The sequence below is a fragment of the Mobula birostris genome, chromosome 11 (genome assembly GCF_030028105.1).
Source record: "Mobula birostris isolate sMobBir1 chromosome 11, sMobBir1.hap1, whole genome shotgun sequence".
Lineage (NCBI taxonomy): Eukaryota > Metazoa > Chordata > Chondrichthyes > Myliobatiformes > Myliobatidae > Mobula > Mobula birostris.
In genome coordinates this window covers 29,976,477-29,993,057 of record NC_092380.1, presented here as the reverse complement: position 1 = coordinate 29,993,057, position 16,581 = coordinate 29,976,477, and the positions used below count along the sequence as shown (strand labels likewise).

At 42.3% G+C, this 16,581-nt stretch overlaps 1 protein-coding gene across 2 annotated transcripts in view; it reads left to right on the top strand.

Annotated features, from left to right (window-relative positions):
* The window catches only part of LOC140204986 (casein kinase I), a 65,662-nt gene that overhangs the window by 27,943 nt on the left and 21,138 nt on the right, over positions 1-16,581 (top strand). For both annotated transcript variants that reach the window (XM_072272031.1, XM_072272030.1), the window contains exons 3-6: positions 4,455-4,565; positions 8,403-8,551; positions 14,083-14,311; positions 15,710-15,880. In XM_072272031.1, coding sequence (XP_072128132.1) covers positions 4,455-4,565; positions 8,403-8,551; positions 14,083-14,311; positions 15,710-15,880 — 660 coding nt within the window. The remainder of the gene's footprint in view (positions 1-4,454; positions 4,566-8,402; positions 8,552-14,082; positions 14,312-15,709; positions 15,881-16,581) is intronic.

Here is a 16,581-nt window from a genome sequence, read left to right as displayed (position 1 = left end):
TACCCACTACAACATTACCTCCGTTAGACATATAACCTTTTCAATTACATTAAGTCTCTGTTTCATTTGAGTTGTCCTGTGCACTTCAGTGATGAGGGAGGAGTTGTCCTAAATGTCTCTTGGACCTCATTTAATGCAGACAAGCATGAGGTGTTGCACTCTGGGAAGACAAACCAGGTTAAAGTTTTCTCAGTTGACGGTAGGACTCTGAAGAGTGCAGTAGAACAGGGAGACCTGGGAATACAGATCTATAATTCCTTTAAAGTGGCATCACAAGTAGAAAGGGTGGTGATAGATAGCTTTTGGCACATTGGTCTTTATAAATCAGAGTATTGAGTGTAGGAGTTGGATGCTAATTGAAGTTGAATAAGTTGTTGGTGAAGCCTAATTTTGAATATTGTGTGTAGTTCTGGTCAGCTATCTACAGGATCAATATCAAGACTGAGAGTATAGAGAAAATTTACGAGAATATTGCCAGGACTTGAGGACCTGAGTTATAAGGAAAGGTTGAATAGATAGGACTTCACTCCTTGGAGTGCAGAAGATTGAGGGGAGATTCATGTAGAGCTTGGATATCTGAGGATGTGAAAGGTGCTACATAAAAGAGACTTGCATTTATGGTGCCTTACTTTCAGGACTGTGAAGTACATTGGAAGGATAGTGACTGTTGCAGGCAATATAGTGATGGCCAGTTGAGCTTGGTTGCAGTCCTTGCGTTATTTCAAAATCGAATTTGCACAAATTCAAAAATAAATTTGGCTGCTGTTTGTTCTTTGGGGAACGAGGGTGTAAATCACTATAACCTAAAGGACGTTTACCTTTTCTCCCAAACCAGAAATTGAATGATTTTATCAATAATCCACAGTGAAAAGAACCCAATAGTTGTATCTATAGTAATCCAATGATATTGTTGGTCTTGTACCACATAAACAAGAGAAACAGATTCTACTATCCCATTAGAGAAAAAAATTGATGTTTCCTCTTCAGATTAAGCTACAATCAAAGCAATCAACTTAATTGGAACTTCAGCTGTGACTGCAGTCAGAAGTAATTCATTGTGTAAATTTGACAGTGCGGCTATTTAGTAATGTTTAACATTATACTTACAACTAAATTTGCTACCAGTGTACTGTTAAGATGTTTAGCCTTTCCACATTTGTGGATCAGATTGAAACGTCTTGGTTTCGGTGGTGGAGGAAGATGGTCAAATTGTTTCTGACAATGAAAGCGCAGTTTGTGAACAAATCTCGGGATTGGAACCCTTGCAAAGCTGAGAGCAACCAGTCTTGGGCAGTACATCGGGCAAGATCCTCTATTGTTCATAAAAGCTGGGGACAGCTTGTATTGGTCAGTATATTGAGGAGGGATCCTTTGTTGTTCTTGAAAATAGTGTCATGGAGGCCTTTGCTTCCATCTCACATGACAGACCTGAAGTTTGGAATAACATGTCACCAGAACGGCTGTGCTTGTCGTAGTGCACAACTCTTGGTACCTCCATTGGTGTGTCAAGAGTAGATTCACGAGTTTAGTCACCCAGAGAGGAACCTGAAATGATGCCACTTGGAAACAACGTTGGAACTTGTTATAGATAGGTATTTTGCTATCATTTTTATTTATGACAAAACTTACCTTTGCATTCCATATTCTTGTGTGATCTCAATTTTATTAAATGTGACTTCACATTTCTCATTGTCATTTGTGACATGAGCAGCTACCATAATCTGGAGAGGCAAAATTTAAACCCTTGTGCAAGAAACTGTTTTCACTCCTGAATTCTGTGCCCCTTCCTGGAACCCACATTTTAAGTGTTACTTGGTTGGGAATTAGAACAAAGTTATTAAGCCAGCCTTGTGTGCAAATACTTGATGTGCTTACTGTTCTTGTGATAATGTGCATCCTGATGTATTATAAAATAGACAACCTTTTGCTTGCACCGGGTCACCACATGTCCAGGCATACGCTACACATGGTAGGAAATCATTGGCAGATTCATTTGGTTTTGCCCGAGAGATGAGCGTGGAGTTAGCCATGTCTATAATTTGTATAGTACAGTACACAACAAGCCCTTCGGCCCACAATGTGTTAACCTTTTAACCTAGACTAAAATTAGTCTAACCCTTCCCACCATCATAACTCCATTTTTCTGTCATCCATGTACTTGACTCTTAAATGTCCCTGATGTATCTACCTCTCCCACCACCCCTGGCAGAGGGTTCCACACACATATCTCTATGCAAAAGGGGAAAAAAAACTACCCCTGACATCACCATCTCTGTACTTTCCTCCAAACATCTTAAGATTATGCTCACACTTGTTAGTCGTTTCCACTGTTGGCGGGGGTGGGGGGGGGTGCGGAGTCTCTGGCTCATGGTGATTGGTTCTCAAGCTCACACTCACTTGCTGGAGTTTAGAAGAATGAGGAGGGACCTCATTGAAACCTGTCCAATACCAAAGGGCTGAGATTGAGTATACATGGAGAGAGTATTTCCCATAATGGGGAGTCTAGGACCAGAGGGCACAGCCTCAGAACACGACAGCCCTTCAGATGAGAGATGAGTAGGAATTTCTTTAGCCAAAGGGTGGTAATCTGTGGAATTCATTGCCACAAGGTGACCCTGGAGGCCAAGTCATTGGGTATATTTTAAACGGTTGAAGGGTCTTGGCCCAAAACGTCAACTGTTTACTCTTTTCCATAGATGCTTCCTGTCCTGTTGAGTTCCAGCGTTTTGTGTGTATTGCTTGAATTTCCAGCATCTGCAGGTTTTCTCTTGTTTTTGATAATAGTTGGGGTGTCAAAAGGTTACAGGGTAAAGGCAGGAGAATGGGGTTGAGTAGAATAATAAATCAGCCATGATGGAATAGTGGAGCAAAGTCAGTGGGCTGAATAGCCTAATTCTGCTCCTATATCTTATGGTCTCTTGATTTAGTCACTTATCAGTATCAGTAAATTGGCTAATACTTAATCTACGATGGCACACTTCAAAAAGTACATATTATCTGTTGAATAGTTTGAGATCCTGAGACTTTGAAAGATGGTTTACAAGTATGTAGTCTTTCCACAAAGTTTTAACTCTTGTCACCCTGCATAGTAACATGGATGGTTCTGCTGTCAGGCTGATGTCTTACTGCATGTTTTCTATCTTTTAAATGAAAATGTATTATAGAAGATGTTGCCTTAAACATAGTTATTGGAACAGGAGTTCCAACTGGTCTGTGTTAAGGGCAGAAGTGGAATGGTTGGCTTCCATTTATATAACTTCCTGATGTTAGAAAGCCTTCCAGGAGCTGTTTTGTAATTTGATAAAGCTTCATTGTGTACTGAAGATGCCACTGCATTGATGCAGACTTGATGGACTGTGGCCTAAGTTTTTAAAGTAACCTGCTAGAAGATCTCAGTGGTTGGCAGCATTTATGGATGGAAATGGACAATATTTCAGGTTAACACCCTTCTTCTGAACCCAAAATGTCAGCTGTTCATTCCCTTCACAGACTTTGCCTGACCTGCTGAGTTCCTCCCAACAGCTTGCTCATTTACAACAGATTCCAGCATCTGCAATCTCTTGCGGCCTTTATAATGTTCAATCCTGTCAGTCACTTTGGGCATTCATGGATATTTTACGAGGAGGAGTTGGCCCTAGTAACCACGGAGACTGAGTCTCTAGATAGGAAACTCCCTCCTCCCCCCCCCCCCCCATAGTTCAAAAACTGTGGGTCCAGTTCAAACATTTCAAACCAGTCCAGCTGACCCATAGATTGTGCATGTTCTATTTTTTCCAGGTTTCAGTTGTTTGGTAGCACACCAGACAAGTTCCATCCAGACCTGCTAGTGTTGGTTGTCAGCAAGCCTGTTCAAGCTTACCTTTAAAAAAGAAAACTACCTTCTACCCATGACTGTGTGGGTTTCCTCTGGGTGCTCTGGTTTCTTCCCAGATTCTAAAGACATATGTGGTTTGGGTTAGTGAGTTTTGGGCACTGAACTGGATTGATGAAAGGGGGCAAAGGGTTTGGAGGTAATTAACTTAGCTTCAACATTTCTGTAAAGTGTCAGAGAAGGTTTTTTTGTACTGCAAGTTCCAAGGAGAGCTTTGTCTACTACTAAAGCTTCTGTTGAGCAGTACATACAACCCACTTACCAGGTGTCATTACAGGAAAGATTTGCTTTTGTGACACTTGTGGGCTACCCCCAGCACAATCTTCTAACCATGCTAGTCATTGACGCAGGATGACACATTTCAGTGTCTGCTTCAATGTTCATGTGACAAATAAAGCTATTCTTAAATCTTTTATCGAAAATATGTTGTATGGATTATTATCTAAAACTGTCAGTAGTACTTCTCTCTCCCTCTCAAGTTACATTTTGGGATGGGAGGAAAAAGTGCAAATGAGGCAAAAGGCCCATGTTTGTTGAGGGAAGATTCTCTCTTTTTTTTACATTCTTTATCGCTTTTTTTCAGGTGCAAACATAGCTACTGGAGAAGAGGTTGCAATAAAGTTGGAATGTGTCAAAACGAAACACCCACAGCTCCATATCGAGAGCAAGTTTTACAAAATGATGCAAGGAGGAGGTGAGTGCTGGGCCATGTGTGCAGGCTGACCTGGACCATTTGGTGGAAAGGTGACAAAAACATCTCTGACATGTTGCCTTACTGTTGTTGTGGTTGTTGGTCTGTAACCATGAATGTTAGCCTTGTAACCTTTGCTATTTCTGTTCCGATGAGCTCATCTACTTTTCTGAAAAAGTTAATCATTTGACATCATTTTACACTTGTGAATTCTTGGGTAAGTTTCACATCCCCAACTGGGATAGAAATTAAAGGTAATGTTAATTGCTATCCCTCTCCACCAGAGCCCTGGAGGAAAGCCATGGGGAGAACATAACAAACTCCTTACAGGTGGTTCTACCCTCATTTTCAGCACTTGCAAAAGTGTGGGTAACCTGAGACTTGACAAGTAACTTTAATTGTGGTTGGATTTCTTCAAGGTGGGGTCTTACTGTTGAGTAGCATCATTATCCAGAAACTTTCCAATGACTTGATGGAAGGGTGAAAAGGGTTTGCAGGTAGTAAACTTGGTTTCAACACTTCTGTAAAGTGTCAGAAAAGGTTTTTTTTGTGTCGCAAGTTCCAAGTAGAGCTCCTGTTGAGTGGTACATACAACCCACTTATCAGGCCTCATTACAGGAAAGAATTGCTTTTGCAATAAAACTGTATGGGGTGCCCCTGAGGTGGTTGGATTGAGATGAACAAAGCTCTGCTGGATGGAATTGGGCTCTGTTCAACAATCCTCAGTCATCCCAAAAATGGAGGTTAAATTTGCTTTGTGCTGTCTGACTGACATTTTGGGGAACTTGCCAAGGAAGGTGTGTGGGTATGAAATGGCTGTGTTCATTTCTTCACTGGCTACCTGGCTGTAAATAGACAAATGCACAGACTGGACAGTGTGTGATACTGGATACCCTCAAATGTTGGGTCTCAATGCAGGAACTTGCTGCTTAATGCTCTTCATTGGTGTGCCTCCACGAGAACATAGTACTAGCATAACATTTTACAGTGCCAGCAATTGTGGTTCAATTGCACAGTCTGTAAGAAGCTTGTACATTCTCCCCGTGACTGAGTGGGTTTCCTCCAACATTCCAAAGCTGCACACAGTTAGTGAGTTCTGGTCAAGCTATGTTGGTGCCAGAATCCTGGCAGCGCCTGTGGGCTGCCTCCAGCACAGTCCTCAGTGTGGTGCTCATTGACACAGAAGATGCATGTTACTGTATGTTTCAATGTATGTGTGACAAATAATCTAGAAATATGCAATTGTTCACAAGCTGGCATAGCCCCACTTGCCTGTTGGGGTGGGCGATAAATATGTGGCAAAGCTGTCTGCATGTGGGATTGAGGTGGTTCCTCATCTGAGCATTTGCATAGTGACATTTCAGTCAGTTGGTATGCTGATTTATACTGTGATTTTTTTTTTTGAGTAATCCAGTTAGAAAACATTGTTTGCTGTTGAATTGTTAACTTCATTTGTGGTACTCATTTTTGTAAAATAAATTATCATTTTTGAAACTTGAGTTATCAATCCAAACAGTTATTAGATGTAACATTCTGTACTACATGGAGCAGAACACTCATACTTGTTGATCAAAATACCAAACACGGTTGCTCTTACTTCTGTAATTCATTTCTTCGGCCCATGTTTGGACCATGTGCTGAGATCTGGAGCAGTGTTTCCTTGATGAAATCAGACTTGGCGCGGGTGAGTGGGTTTCTTCGCTAGTCAGCACTGCTTGATTGCTCTGATAGCTCAGTGATTGGGTAGTCATTAGGCAGATTGTATTTGGCCTGCTTTCTCAGAACAGGGCAATTTTCCACATTAGTGTTGGGTGGGTGTCCTTGTTGACCAGGGTCTTGAATGAATCTACTGAAGGGTGGGGTGGGGTGTCAATGTCTTGGCTGAACATGGAGTCCTCTTGTAGTGTTCTCTGGCTCTGAATCCTTTGGCCTGAGTTTGATCTCAAAAGTGCCAGCTCTTAGAGCAGATCTTCCATTGATGCTGCCTACCAGTTCACATTCTCACCCGTGCTGTAAAAAGTCTCTGGTGTCAAAAGGAAGGCATTGCAGCCAAGTGTCCTTGTCCAAGGATCAAAGTTGGCCACTCACTCCAGCTGCTGCTTTTGGCAGCTTTATGTTTAAATATTATCCAGAAGTATTATTAAGTGTCCATTATATATTTTTTAAGATATATAGGCCCTTCTGGCCCAAAGAAACGGAACCACCCAATTACACCCTTGTGACCAATTAACCTACTAACCCGTACATTCCAGGAATGTGGGAGGAAACTGGAGCATCCAGCGGCAATCCACAATACAGTCTTGAAGAGAATGTACAAATCCTTACAGTGTCAGAATTGAACTTGGCTTGCTGCCACTGCTAACTGCTGTGCTACCATGTTGCGAGAGGATTGTGTTCTTTCACTCTTAATTTCATTCTGCTAACCACTACACTACCGTATTGCAAGAGGAGTGTGTTCTCGCACTCTGATGCCCTATTTGCTACTTCAAAGTCCTTTCTTTTCCATCTCCAACTGCACAGACATCTGCTGTGGGAGAGATTTTCTGGGAATTAAAGCAGTGTGCCTATGGGAAAAGCTTAACAATTGTCCCTTACATTGAACTATGGTTAAATGCTGAGAAATGGGGAAGTTGCATGTTTGGATTTGCTGTGTGCAATAGCTGAGTATTTTACTGTCGACAAAGACTACTGTAAACAAAGCTGATGTTCCTTTAAGTACTAGAGGCACAAAGATTTTCAAACCAGTTTGGGTTATTTCTTGCTGCAAGTGGCATGTGTCCGGACACATGGGCTTGTGTGATTATATGTCTATTTTTATGTTTTAAGATGTTTGTGCTGCACTTCAGCAGTCTGGCTGGAATAGCTATGTATGTGAATATGTGCACAGCTCTGAGTCTTTGATCCAGTGGAGTTGCTAATGGTGTCAGGCAGGTTTAGGTAGTGTAAACTCAGTGGCCACTTTATTAGATACACCTGTACATTAATGCAAGTATCTAATCAACCAATCATGTGGCAGCAACTCAGTGCGTAAAAACATGCAGACATGGTCAAGAGGTTCAAATGCTGTTCAGACCAAACAATAGGGAAGAAATGTGATCTAAGTGACTTTAACCGTGGAATAATTGTTAGTGCCAGACAGCGGTTTGAGTATCTGAAACTTGCTGATCTGGTGTTTTCATGCACAATAGTCTCTACAGTTTATAGAGAATGGTATTTAGAAAAAAAACACAGACACACATCCAGTGAACGTTACTTCTGTGGGCGAAATGCCTTGATAATGAGAGAGGTCAGAGGAGAATGGCCAGACTGGTTCAAACTGACAGGAAGGCGACAGTTACTCAAATAACCATGAGTTACAACAGAGGTGTGCAGAAGAGCATCTCTGAACACAACACATTGAACCTTGAAGTGGATGGGCTACAGCAGCAGAAGAGCACACTCCACTGCTGTACCTTGTAAATGTCTATTCTTGTGTAAGCTGCACTTCAGCAGCCAAGCTGGAATAACTGTGTACATGAATGTCTGCACAGCACTGAATCTCTGATCCAGAACTGTTGCTAATGGTGTCTGACAGGTTCGGGTAGTGTATGTATTAGCTACTTGCTGGAGATAAAAATAAGCATTTTGAAATCATAAGTCGCTAAAACGTGTCAGTCACATTGCAAAAAACAATTGGCTCATGTGTAAACAGTATATTGTCAGCACATTGCAGGACTGTTCTTTAGCCAAGTGTCGTTTCCTGGCATGAGGCAGCTGTAAGTTTACACCTATTGAGCAGATTGAGTGTAATTATTAACCTGTTGTTGCTCAGACATTTACATGTGATTTTATTGTCTACAGTTGGAATTCCTTCAATTAAATGGTGTGGTGCAGAAGGAGATTATAATGTGATGGTCATGGAGCTGCTTGGTCCTAGTCTCGAGGATCTCTTCAATTTCTGTTCGCGCAAGTTCAGCCTAAAGACTGTGCTTCTCCTTGCAGACCAGATGGTATGAATTTTCACTCTTAATCTGAGCAGAGCGGCAGAAGAATGGGGTGGGTTTGTATATATTGTGATGGAACTACTGAAGCACGTATTGGCTGAATTAAAATTCATTGCTGTGTGTTCTAACTTTGGCTAAACTTTGTCCATCTGTAAACGTTGTTGGGCCTCCCCCAACAGTGTATTTCTCAAATCTTGTATTTGTATGGCACCTTTTTTCAAGCTATACTTTCTAAATTTCAGTCACTTGTTAATGGGGAATGTGGCATTTATTATTTTCATAGTTGACCAGATGTTATTGTCCCAACACCTCCCCCCCCCCCCCACCTTTCTGTACATGATGGTCAAAAATGGAGATATCTTGATTATTCCACTCATAAGCTCTTGGTCTAGCAATCCATTGAGTTCCCTCTCTTGCATTATAGAGATAATCTCAAAATATGGTGTGGGTTCCTGCTTCCATCTTTTCAGGCAGTGTCAAGATTCTCATTACTCTTTGTATACGAAAGCTTCATTTCCCTTTGAATACTCCTACAAAATAACATAAATCTGCATCACCTTCTCTTCCAAGGGAAATCGGTTCCCTCCGTTCAGCTTGCATAAATTTGTACACCAGTGAAATCGGTCTTTGTTGCAAAGAAAGCAGCTTGAAGCCCCTGTGGTCTCTCCAATCTCCAAGACCTCTAATGCTATCAATCACTGCTGTAGTGTAGTGGGCAGATTTGACATCAACACTGTCTTTGTTCAAACAGTTCCATCGTAACCCTTCTAAATGGAGCTTCTTTTGAAAACAAAACCATCATTAGCTAGCTGCCCAGTGTTTTGTAGTTGTGTATTTATTTCTAGATTATTGAATTAACTTGCACTTTTTAAAAGTTCTCTTGCTATCCAGTTGGCCAGGAGGTGAATTCAGACCCAACCCACCAGTGTGGTTGAGTCCTAACTGCCTCAGTTGAGTCCAGATAGTAAATGTTGGCATTCTCACTGATATCCATATCCAGTGACCCTCTGCCAACTTTGGTATCATGAGCAAGCTCTTTGATTGTGAACCTGACTTTAAGTATGCATGCATTAATGGGTGCCACAAGAAACCATCTAGTACTGAGCCAAGTGTCAAAAAGCTTCAGTCACTAAAACTTCCAGTCATATTATTCTTTCTCCCTCTCTGTTGATCTGTCTAACATGTAAGTCATTGTGAAACACTTACCATAAATATAAACTTCATTTAAGTGTACCACCTGCTTCAATTTTAGTTCAAGCATTCCTTTCAGTCATGCCCAGCCTTGCCTTGACAAATAAACACAAGCTTATTTGAATAAACTGAATTCTGATTCATGCTGCTTTCAGCCTTTTCTAAACAGCCTGTAGGTAGATGAGGAACTCGTCCCCTGATCATCAGCTTAATGCTGTGGATTTGCTTATAACCTCGGATAGGCATCGTAGCAACACTTCAATGTCTTGTTCCCTCCGTTAGTACAACACCCTCCGATAGGCATCCTAGCCACAGTTTAATGTCTTGCTCATTCTGTTAGTATAACACCGTCTTTCTACACTAGGGTCTCGGCCTGAAACGTCAACTGTACCTCTTCCTAGAGATGCTGCCTGGCCTGCTGCATTCACCAGCAACTTTGATGTGTGGTGCCACACTTTAATACAGTTTCTCATTTCCTTGCTTCACCCCCTCTCACTCCAGCTTGATCTGCCTCTTTGGCACCCTTTTCTCACCCACACACCGACCTAATGTCACCCTTGATATATTCTCTCTCAACTCCACAATTATCAGCTATGCCTTCAGTTACTTGGCTCCTAAGGGTTCCATGCACATCTTTCTCTTGCTTGTGTTAAATTCTGTTGATTCGTGATAGTTTAGTCTGATACTATTCCTCTGAAGCACCACAGGAGTAAATGTTGAAAGTTGCTATACAAATGCAAGCGGTGCATCAAGTGGTCAAACGTAACTGCTTTGTTCACCCAGCTGGCTCATTCAAGCAATGGTAATTGATTGTGGGTAAACAAATATAAATAGTGTTCTTGAGCAGCAAAGCAAGTAGTTGCTAATTAAATTCATCAGTAGGAAAGTTTTATAGAACCGTGCAGCATGGATACAGCCCCTTCAGCCCACTGAGTTCATGCCAACTTTGGTGACCACCCCGCTAGTCCCAGCTTGGAAGGTCAGGTGTCAGTTCCTGCCACTATCTGCAAGGAATTTACGTAGTCTGTCATTGACCAAATAGGTTTCCACCGGGTGCTTCAGTTTCCTCCCACATTCCAAAAGATGTCCGGGTTAGGGTTAGTAAGTTGCAGGCGGCCCCCAACGCAGTAATGAACTTTGTTGGTCATTTCACTGTGTGTTTTGTCGTTCAAGTGACAAATAAACTTGATCTTAACCTTAATTTCTTGAGCTTAGCCCAGATCCCTCTGAGTCCCACCTCTGCTTGTACCAATCCAAGTGTTTCTTAAATGATATAGGTGTACCTGCTACAACCTCTTACTTTGGCACATTCCGTATATTTGCATGAAGAAAGTTACCCGTTAGACCCCTTTTAAATCTTTCCTCATCCTAAACCTATGCTCCTAATTTTAGCTCCTCTGCCCTGTTGAAAAGACTGATATCTATGCACCTCAAATTTTATTTCATTTAGAGATACAGCATGAACAGGCCCTTCTGACCAACGAGCAGCATCGCCCAACAACCCACCTGCTTAACCCTAGCCTAATCACAGGACCAATTAACCTACTAACTGGTACGTCTTTGGAATGTGGGATGAAACCCGAGCACTCAGAGGAAACTTGTGTTCATGGGAAGGATGTACAAACAGTAAAGCTCAAAGTATACTTATTATCAATGTATGTATGTCATATGCAACCCTGAGATTGGTCGTCTTGCAGGCAGCCGCAAAACAAAGAAACACAATAGAACCCATTTTTTAAAAATCCACTGAACAAAGACCAATATGTGGGGGGAGAAAAGAACAAATCGTGCAAACAATAAAAAAGTAAACAAATAACACACAGAACGTGAGTCCATAGCCGCAGAGCCAGTTCAGTATCAAGGACAGTGAAGCTCCCGTCTAGGAGCCAGATGGCTCCAGGGCCAAAAACTGCTCCTGAATCTAGCGACCTGGCGTGATGATAGTGGTGATAAGAGAGGGAGACCGGTCAACCACTGGCAGATGGCGCTGAACACATGTTGCAAAAAACAAACAATTTTAATCTTGCTCAACACTTTTAATCAGCGTAGGGTAATAGAGCTGATCACGGGTTTTGACTTCTGCAGTGGGACATTGGTGCAGCATGCACCCCCAGTGATTGCCACATTCTTGAGAGTCTAGTATGTCAAATGCTCCAGAAGATCACAAAAATGCAAGGTCATTTAGTCGGCTCAAAAGTGCTTCCTTAAAAGGGAAATTACAGGCTACGATTGATCGCAGTTCAGAAGAAGTGCATCTAGAAGAAGAGTAATATTTTTGAGCTATCTGCAACATGGCACCCTTGATCATTTGTGCCATCCTACACACCAGTACTTGAAGAGGGCACCACAATTGAACTCTGAACTCCAGCGCCCTGAGCTGTAAGAGTGTTGTGCTAACTACTATATTACCATGGTGCCATTTTAAATATTTCTATAAGGTCACCCCTGATTCTCTACACTTCAAGGAATAAAGACCTAGCCCTGTCAACTTCTCCCAATAGTCTTGAGACTCGGGCCTTCTAATCCCAGCAGTGCCCTTCTAAATCTTCTTTGCACTCTTTAACAGTTTAACCACGTCGATCCTATAACAGTGCAATTATCATTTGCTTCAAGGTAGATTCTTGTACCTAAAGTGTTGAATTTAAAGATGACCATTGCTTTTCTCTTCTCTTGGTGTACCCGGCAGCTTCCAGCTCTCATTGACCCAGCAAAAATTAAAGTAGTATTGTAAATAAGGAACTATTTGGAAAAGTGATAGACAGAATTCATGGGACCAGTGAGGAACTGTAGTGGAGTCAGTTCCTGAAAGGATGCAGCACAACAAAACGAAGATACTCCATCACAGATGGCAGTCTGAAAATGAATGTTGAAAATACACAGCAGGTTTAAGCAGCACTTGAGAGAGAAAACTGCTTATAAGAACTTGAGGAATGAGGGGGAGAAAAGGTCTGTGATTGAGTGGAAGATAGGGGAAATTAAATAACAAAAAGAATGGTGGTGAGAGGGTATTAATACAACATTGCAGAGAACAAAAGATCCAACTGAGTGTAAATGTGGAAATGTTCCCCTAAACATTTCACCTTTCACCCTTATTAACCCATGACCTCTAGTCTCACCCAACTTCAGTGGAAAAAGCTTGTTTGCATTTACCCTATCTGTACCCCTCATAATTTTGTGTACTTCTATCAAATCTGCCCTCAATTTTACACTCTATGGAGTAAAGTCCTAACCTATTCAATTCATTTAATTGTCATTTCACCATATATGAAACTATGTATAGTCCAGAACCACTCCACACTGATGTCATCAGCGGACTGGCTCCCAACACCCGCTAGGTGACACCATGTCTTTAAGGCCCGGTCCTTGCCTATACAAGCACATATAGAACATTAGTAAAAATATAACCAGACAAATATATAGTCCAGACTCCTCAGTCCACATTAAATCTTCAGTGGCCACAACTGCCACGCCACCCCTTTGGAGCAGCTCAGATGCCTCTGCTCCGGCAGCTGAAAAGCAAATGACCCTGCAGCTTGTGGCCCAAGTCCATTGATGGCCAGTAAAAAAATCCGCAGCCGGCCTCAACAGAGTTTGTCTTCTGGTGAGCGAAACTCAGGGAGGGCAGCTTTGACTCCGTTCCGGACACTGTGCCACACCGCCTCCAGTGAAGCGCAATGGCTTTGTGATGTAAACAGATGACACTGTGGCTTCAGGCCTAGTCCTCGCTACAGCTGAGGGCTAGGCCTTCTCCATCCGCTCCTACTCACATCCAGTTAAATCAGCAAATCGAACTTGTGGCGTACCAGATTAACAATGTCCACAGGGCTCTTGTGATCACAAGAAAAGCTATGCACTATTCGACCGTGAGCTTCCTTCAACTCGGACAGCTCAGCTCCTTCATTACCTCTGCCAGCAAGCAACTTACTGATGGTGTAGGCCTGAGGTACTTGTGAGTTCTTAACGCATAACAGGGTCTTGTGATTATTAGACTTGCATTTAAGTATAACGATAGCACCTTTTGTTGACCTCATAGAAGCCGCTGTAACCAGTTGCGCTGCCACCATGCCAGAAGGCTTCAACCTTCTCCTATAACTCGGGTCCTGAAAACATGCAGTATGGCATAATAGAAATTTTAAAACAAAGTCATTACAGATGGCAGTCTGGAAGTGAATGTTGAAAATAATCAAAACTCTAAAATGTTAATGGAAAAGGAAATTAGTAAATAGGCTGTTAGTAAATTAAGAGTATCTGTGATGACTCCCTTTTTAAAAGAGCATCTGTCAAGTGTAGCAAACCAGATCTGATGTCTGTCTAATGATTCCCTGTTCTTCACTCCCCACTCTCAGATCAGTCGAATTGAGTACATTCATTCCAAGAACTTCATCCACCGCGATGTTAAGCCAGACAACTTCCTCATGGGCTTGGGCAAAAAGGGGAACCTGGTTTATATCATCGACTTTGGCCTGGCCAAAAAGTATCGCGATGCACGGACTCACCAGCATATCCCTTATCGGGAAAACAAAAACCTGACAGGCACAGCTCGGTACGCCTCCATCAACACCCATCTGGGCATTGGTGAGTAAATGGCAACTCTACGCATCCTAGTACCTGCACAGAAAGTGGGGTTGCAGTTTCTGGCGGTAACTTTGAGCAAAAATCAAACCTCTGGAGGATTTTCAAACCATTAGGTTGAGTATCCCAAACACATAAGATTCTGCAGATGCTGGAAACCCAGAGTAACACATACACAAAATGCTGAAGGAACTCAGCAGAGCAGGAAGTGTCTGTGGAATTGAACAAAGAGCAAGCATTTCAGGCTTCATCAGGACTTGGTCGAGTAGGTGGCACGATAGCGTGGTGGTTAGCATAATACTCTATAGCGCCAGAAACCCGGGTTCAGTTCCCACCGCTGTCTACGTTCTCCCCATGACTGCATGAGTTTCCTCAGGGTGCTGTGGTTTCCTCCCTTGCCAAAGACATAAGAGTTGGTAGGTTAATTGGTCACATGGGTATAATTGGGCAGCACAGGTTCACTGAGCTGGAAGGGTCTGTTACCATCTGTGGAGTGGGGCTGAAATCGTCATTTTGGGTTGAAACCCTACACCGTTCCTCCAGCAGTTTTTGTTCTGTCTTACTGCATTCTCTTGTGTCAGCATTGGGCAAAGGTTGTAGTAGAGAATTGTATCTCCAATGACTGGGGGAGGGAGCTCGTATGAGAGGGAGAGATGGGCACAGAGAGGGAGGAATCCGTGATCACTTATGGCAAAGAGCAGGCCACCTCAACTGGACATGCACTCAGTGGCCACTTATTAGGTACACCTTTCAACCTGGTGTCTTCAGAAGTCCATCCACTTCAAGGTTCAATATGTTGTGCATTCAAAGACGCTCTTCTGCACACTACTGTTGTAACATGTGGCTATTTGAGTTACTGTCACCTTCCTGTCAGCTTGAACCAGTCTGGCCATTCTCCTTTGCCCTCTCATTAACAAGGCATCTTTCCTCACAGAACTGCTGCTCACTGGATGTTCTTTTTTTGTTTTTTCACCATTCTTTATAAACTCTAGAGATTTGTGTGTGAAAATCCTTGTGGTTTCTGAGGTGCTCAAACCACCCTGTTTGACACCAACAATCATTCTATGGTCAAAGTCACTTAGATCCCATTTGTTTCTCATCCTGATGCTTGGTCTGAACAACTGAACCTCTGACCATGTCTGCATGCTTTTGTGCACTGAGTTGCAGCCACATGATTGATATTCGCATCAACACGGAGGTGTATAGGTGTACCTAATAAAGTGGCCATTGAGGTTACTGTTGCAGTAAAGTTTTGTGCAGTAATGTTTGAGGAAAATTAAGAGATACTTGGGAGAAGCATTTGGGTTAGTGAATTTAGAGAATCCCTTAATGCCATTGCTAGTAACTCTCTCAAGTAAATCTTAGCTCCTGACTTTTTAAATGAAAAAAAAATCTCCACAGAACAAAGTCGCCGTGATGACCTGGAGTCACTGGGTTACGTCCTGATGTATTTTAACTTGGGCTCGTTGCCATGGCAGGGACTGAAAGCAGCGACAAAACGGCAGAAGTACGAGCGCATCAGTGAGAAAAAGATGTCAACTCCAATCGAAGTTTTGTGCAAGAGCTATCCGTGTGAGTGCCCCCCTCTTCCTAGTATTTTGGAGTGGATTTTGTTTCATGCTGCTTTAAAATTGTTTTGGCCTCTCACCAGAGTAAGGGACTGTTTGTCAATTCCACTAGACCGTGTGGAGTCCATTTGTTTGCTGTGCCTGTAAAGTTGGATAGGTGGAGCTGTCATAGTTGACTTTGAATCTACACCCAGCTGCCACTTCACAAGACCATAAGTCATAGGAGTAGGATTAGGTCGCTCACTCCATCAGTTTCTGCTCCGCCATTTGATCATGGCTCTCAACCCCATCTTTGTGCCTTCTTCCCATAGCCTTTGATGTCCTCACTAATCAAGAGCCTACAAAACATATTGTGGAGCAGTTTTATAGACTAAACGGAAGCTAAAATGCTGATACTTCCTCCCTCCTTTGCATTCTGTTCTCATTTTGGTAATTCTCTTTATTATTGTCATTTGTACTGAGGTACAGTGGAAAAACTTTGTCTTGTATGCCATCTTTACATATCCATTTGATTACGGTGCAATGATGTAGTGCAAGGGAAACCAATAATCAAAAGCAGATAGTATTACAGAGAAAGTGCTATGTACGCACACATGCTATTACACTCAATACATGTAAAGGACTAGATTCCGTTGACTTTCTCTAACTTGCCACAATATCATGTAAAATGCATATACTTGTTCAGAATTATAGAGGCACATTAAA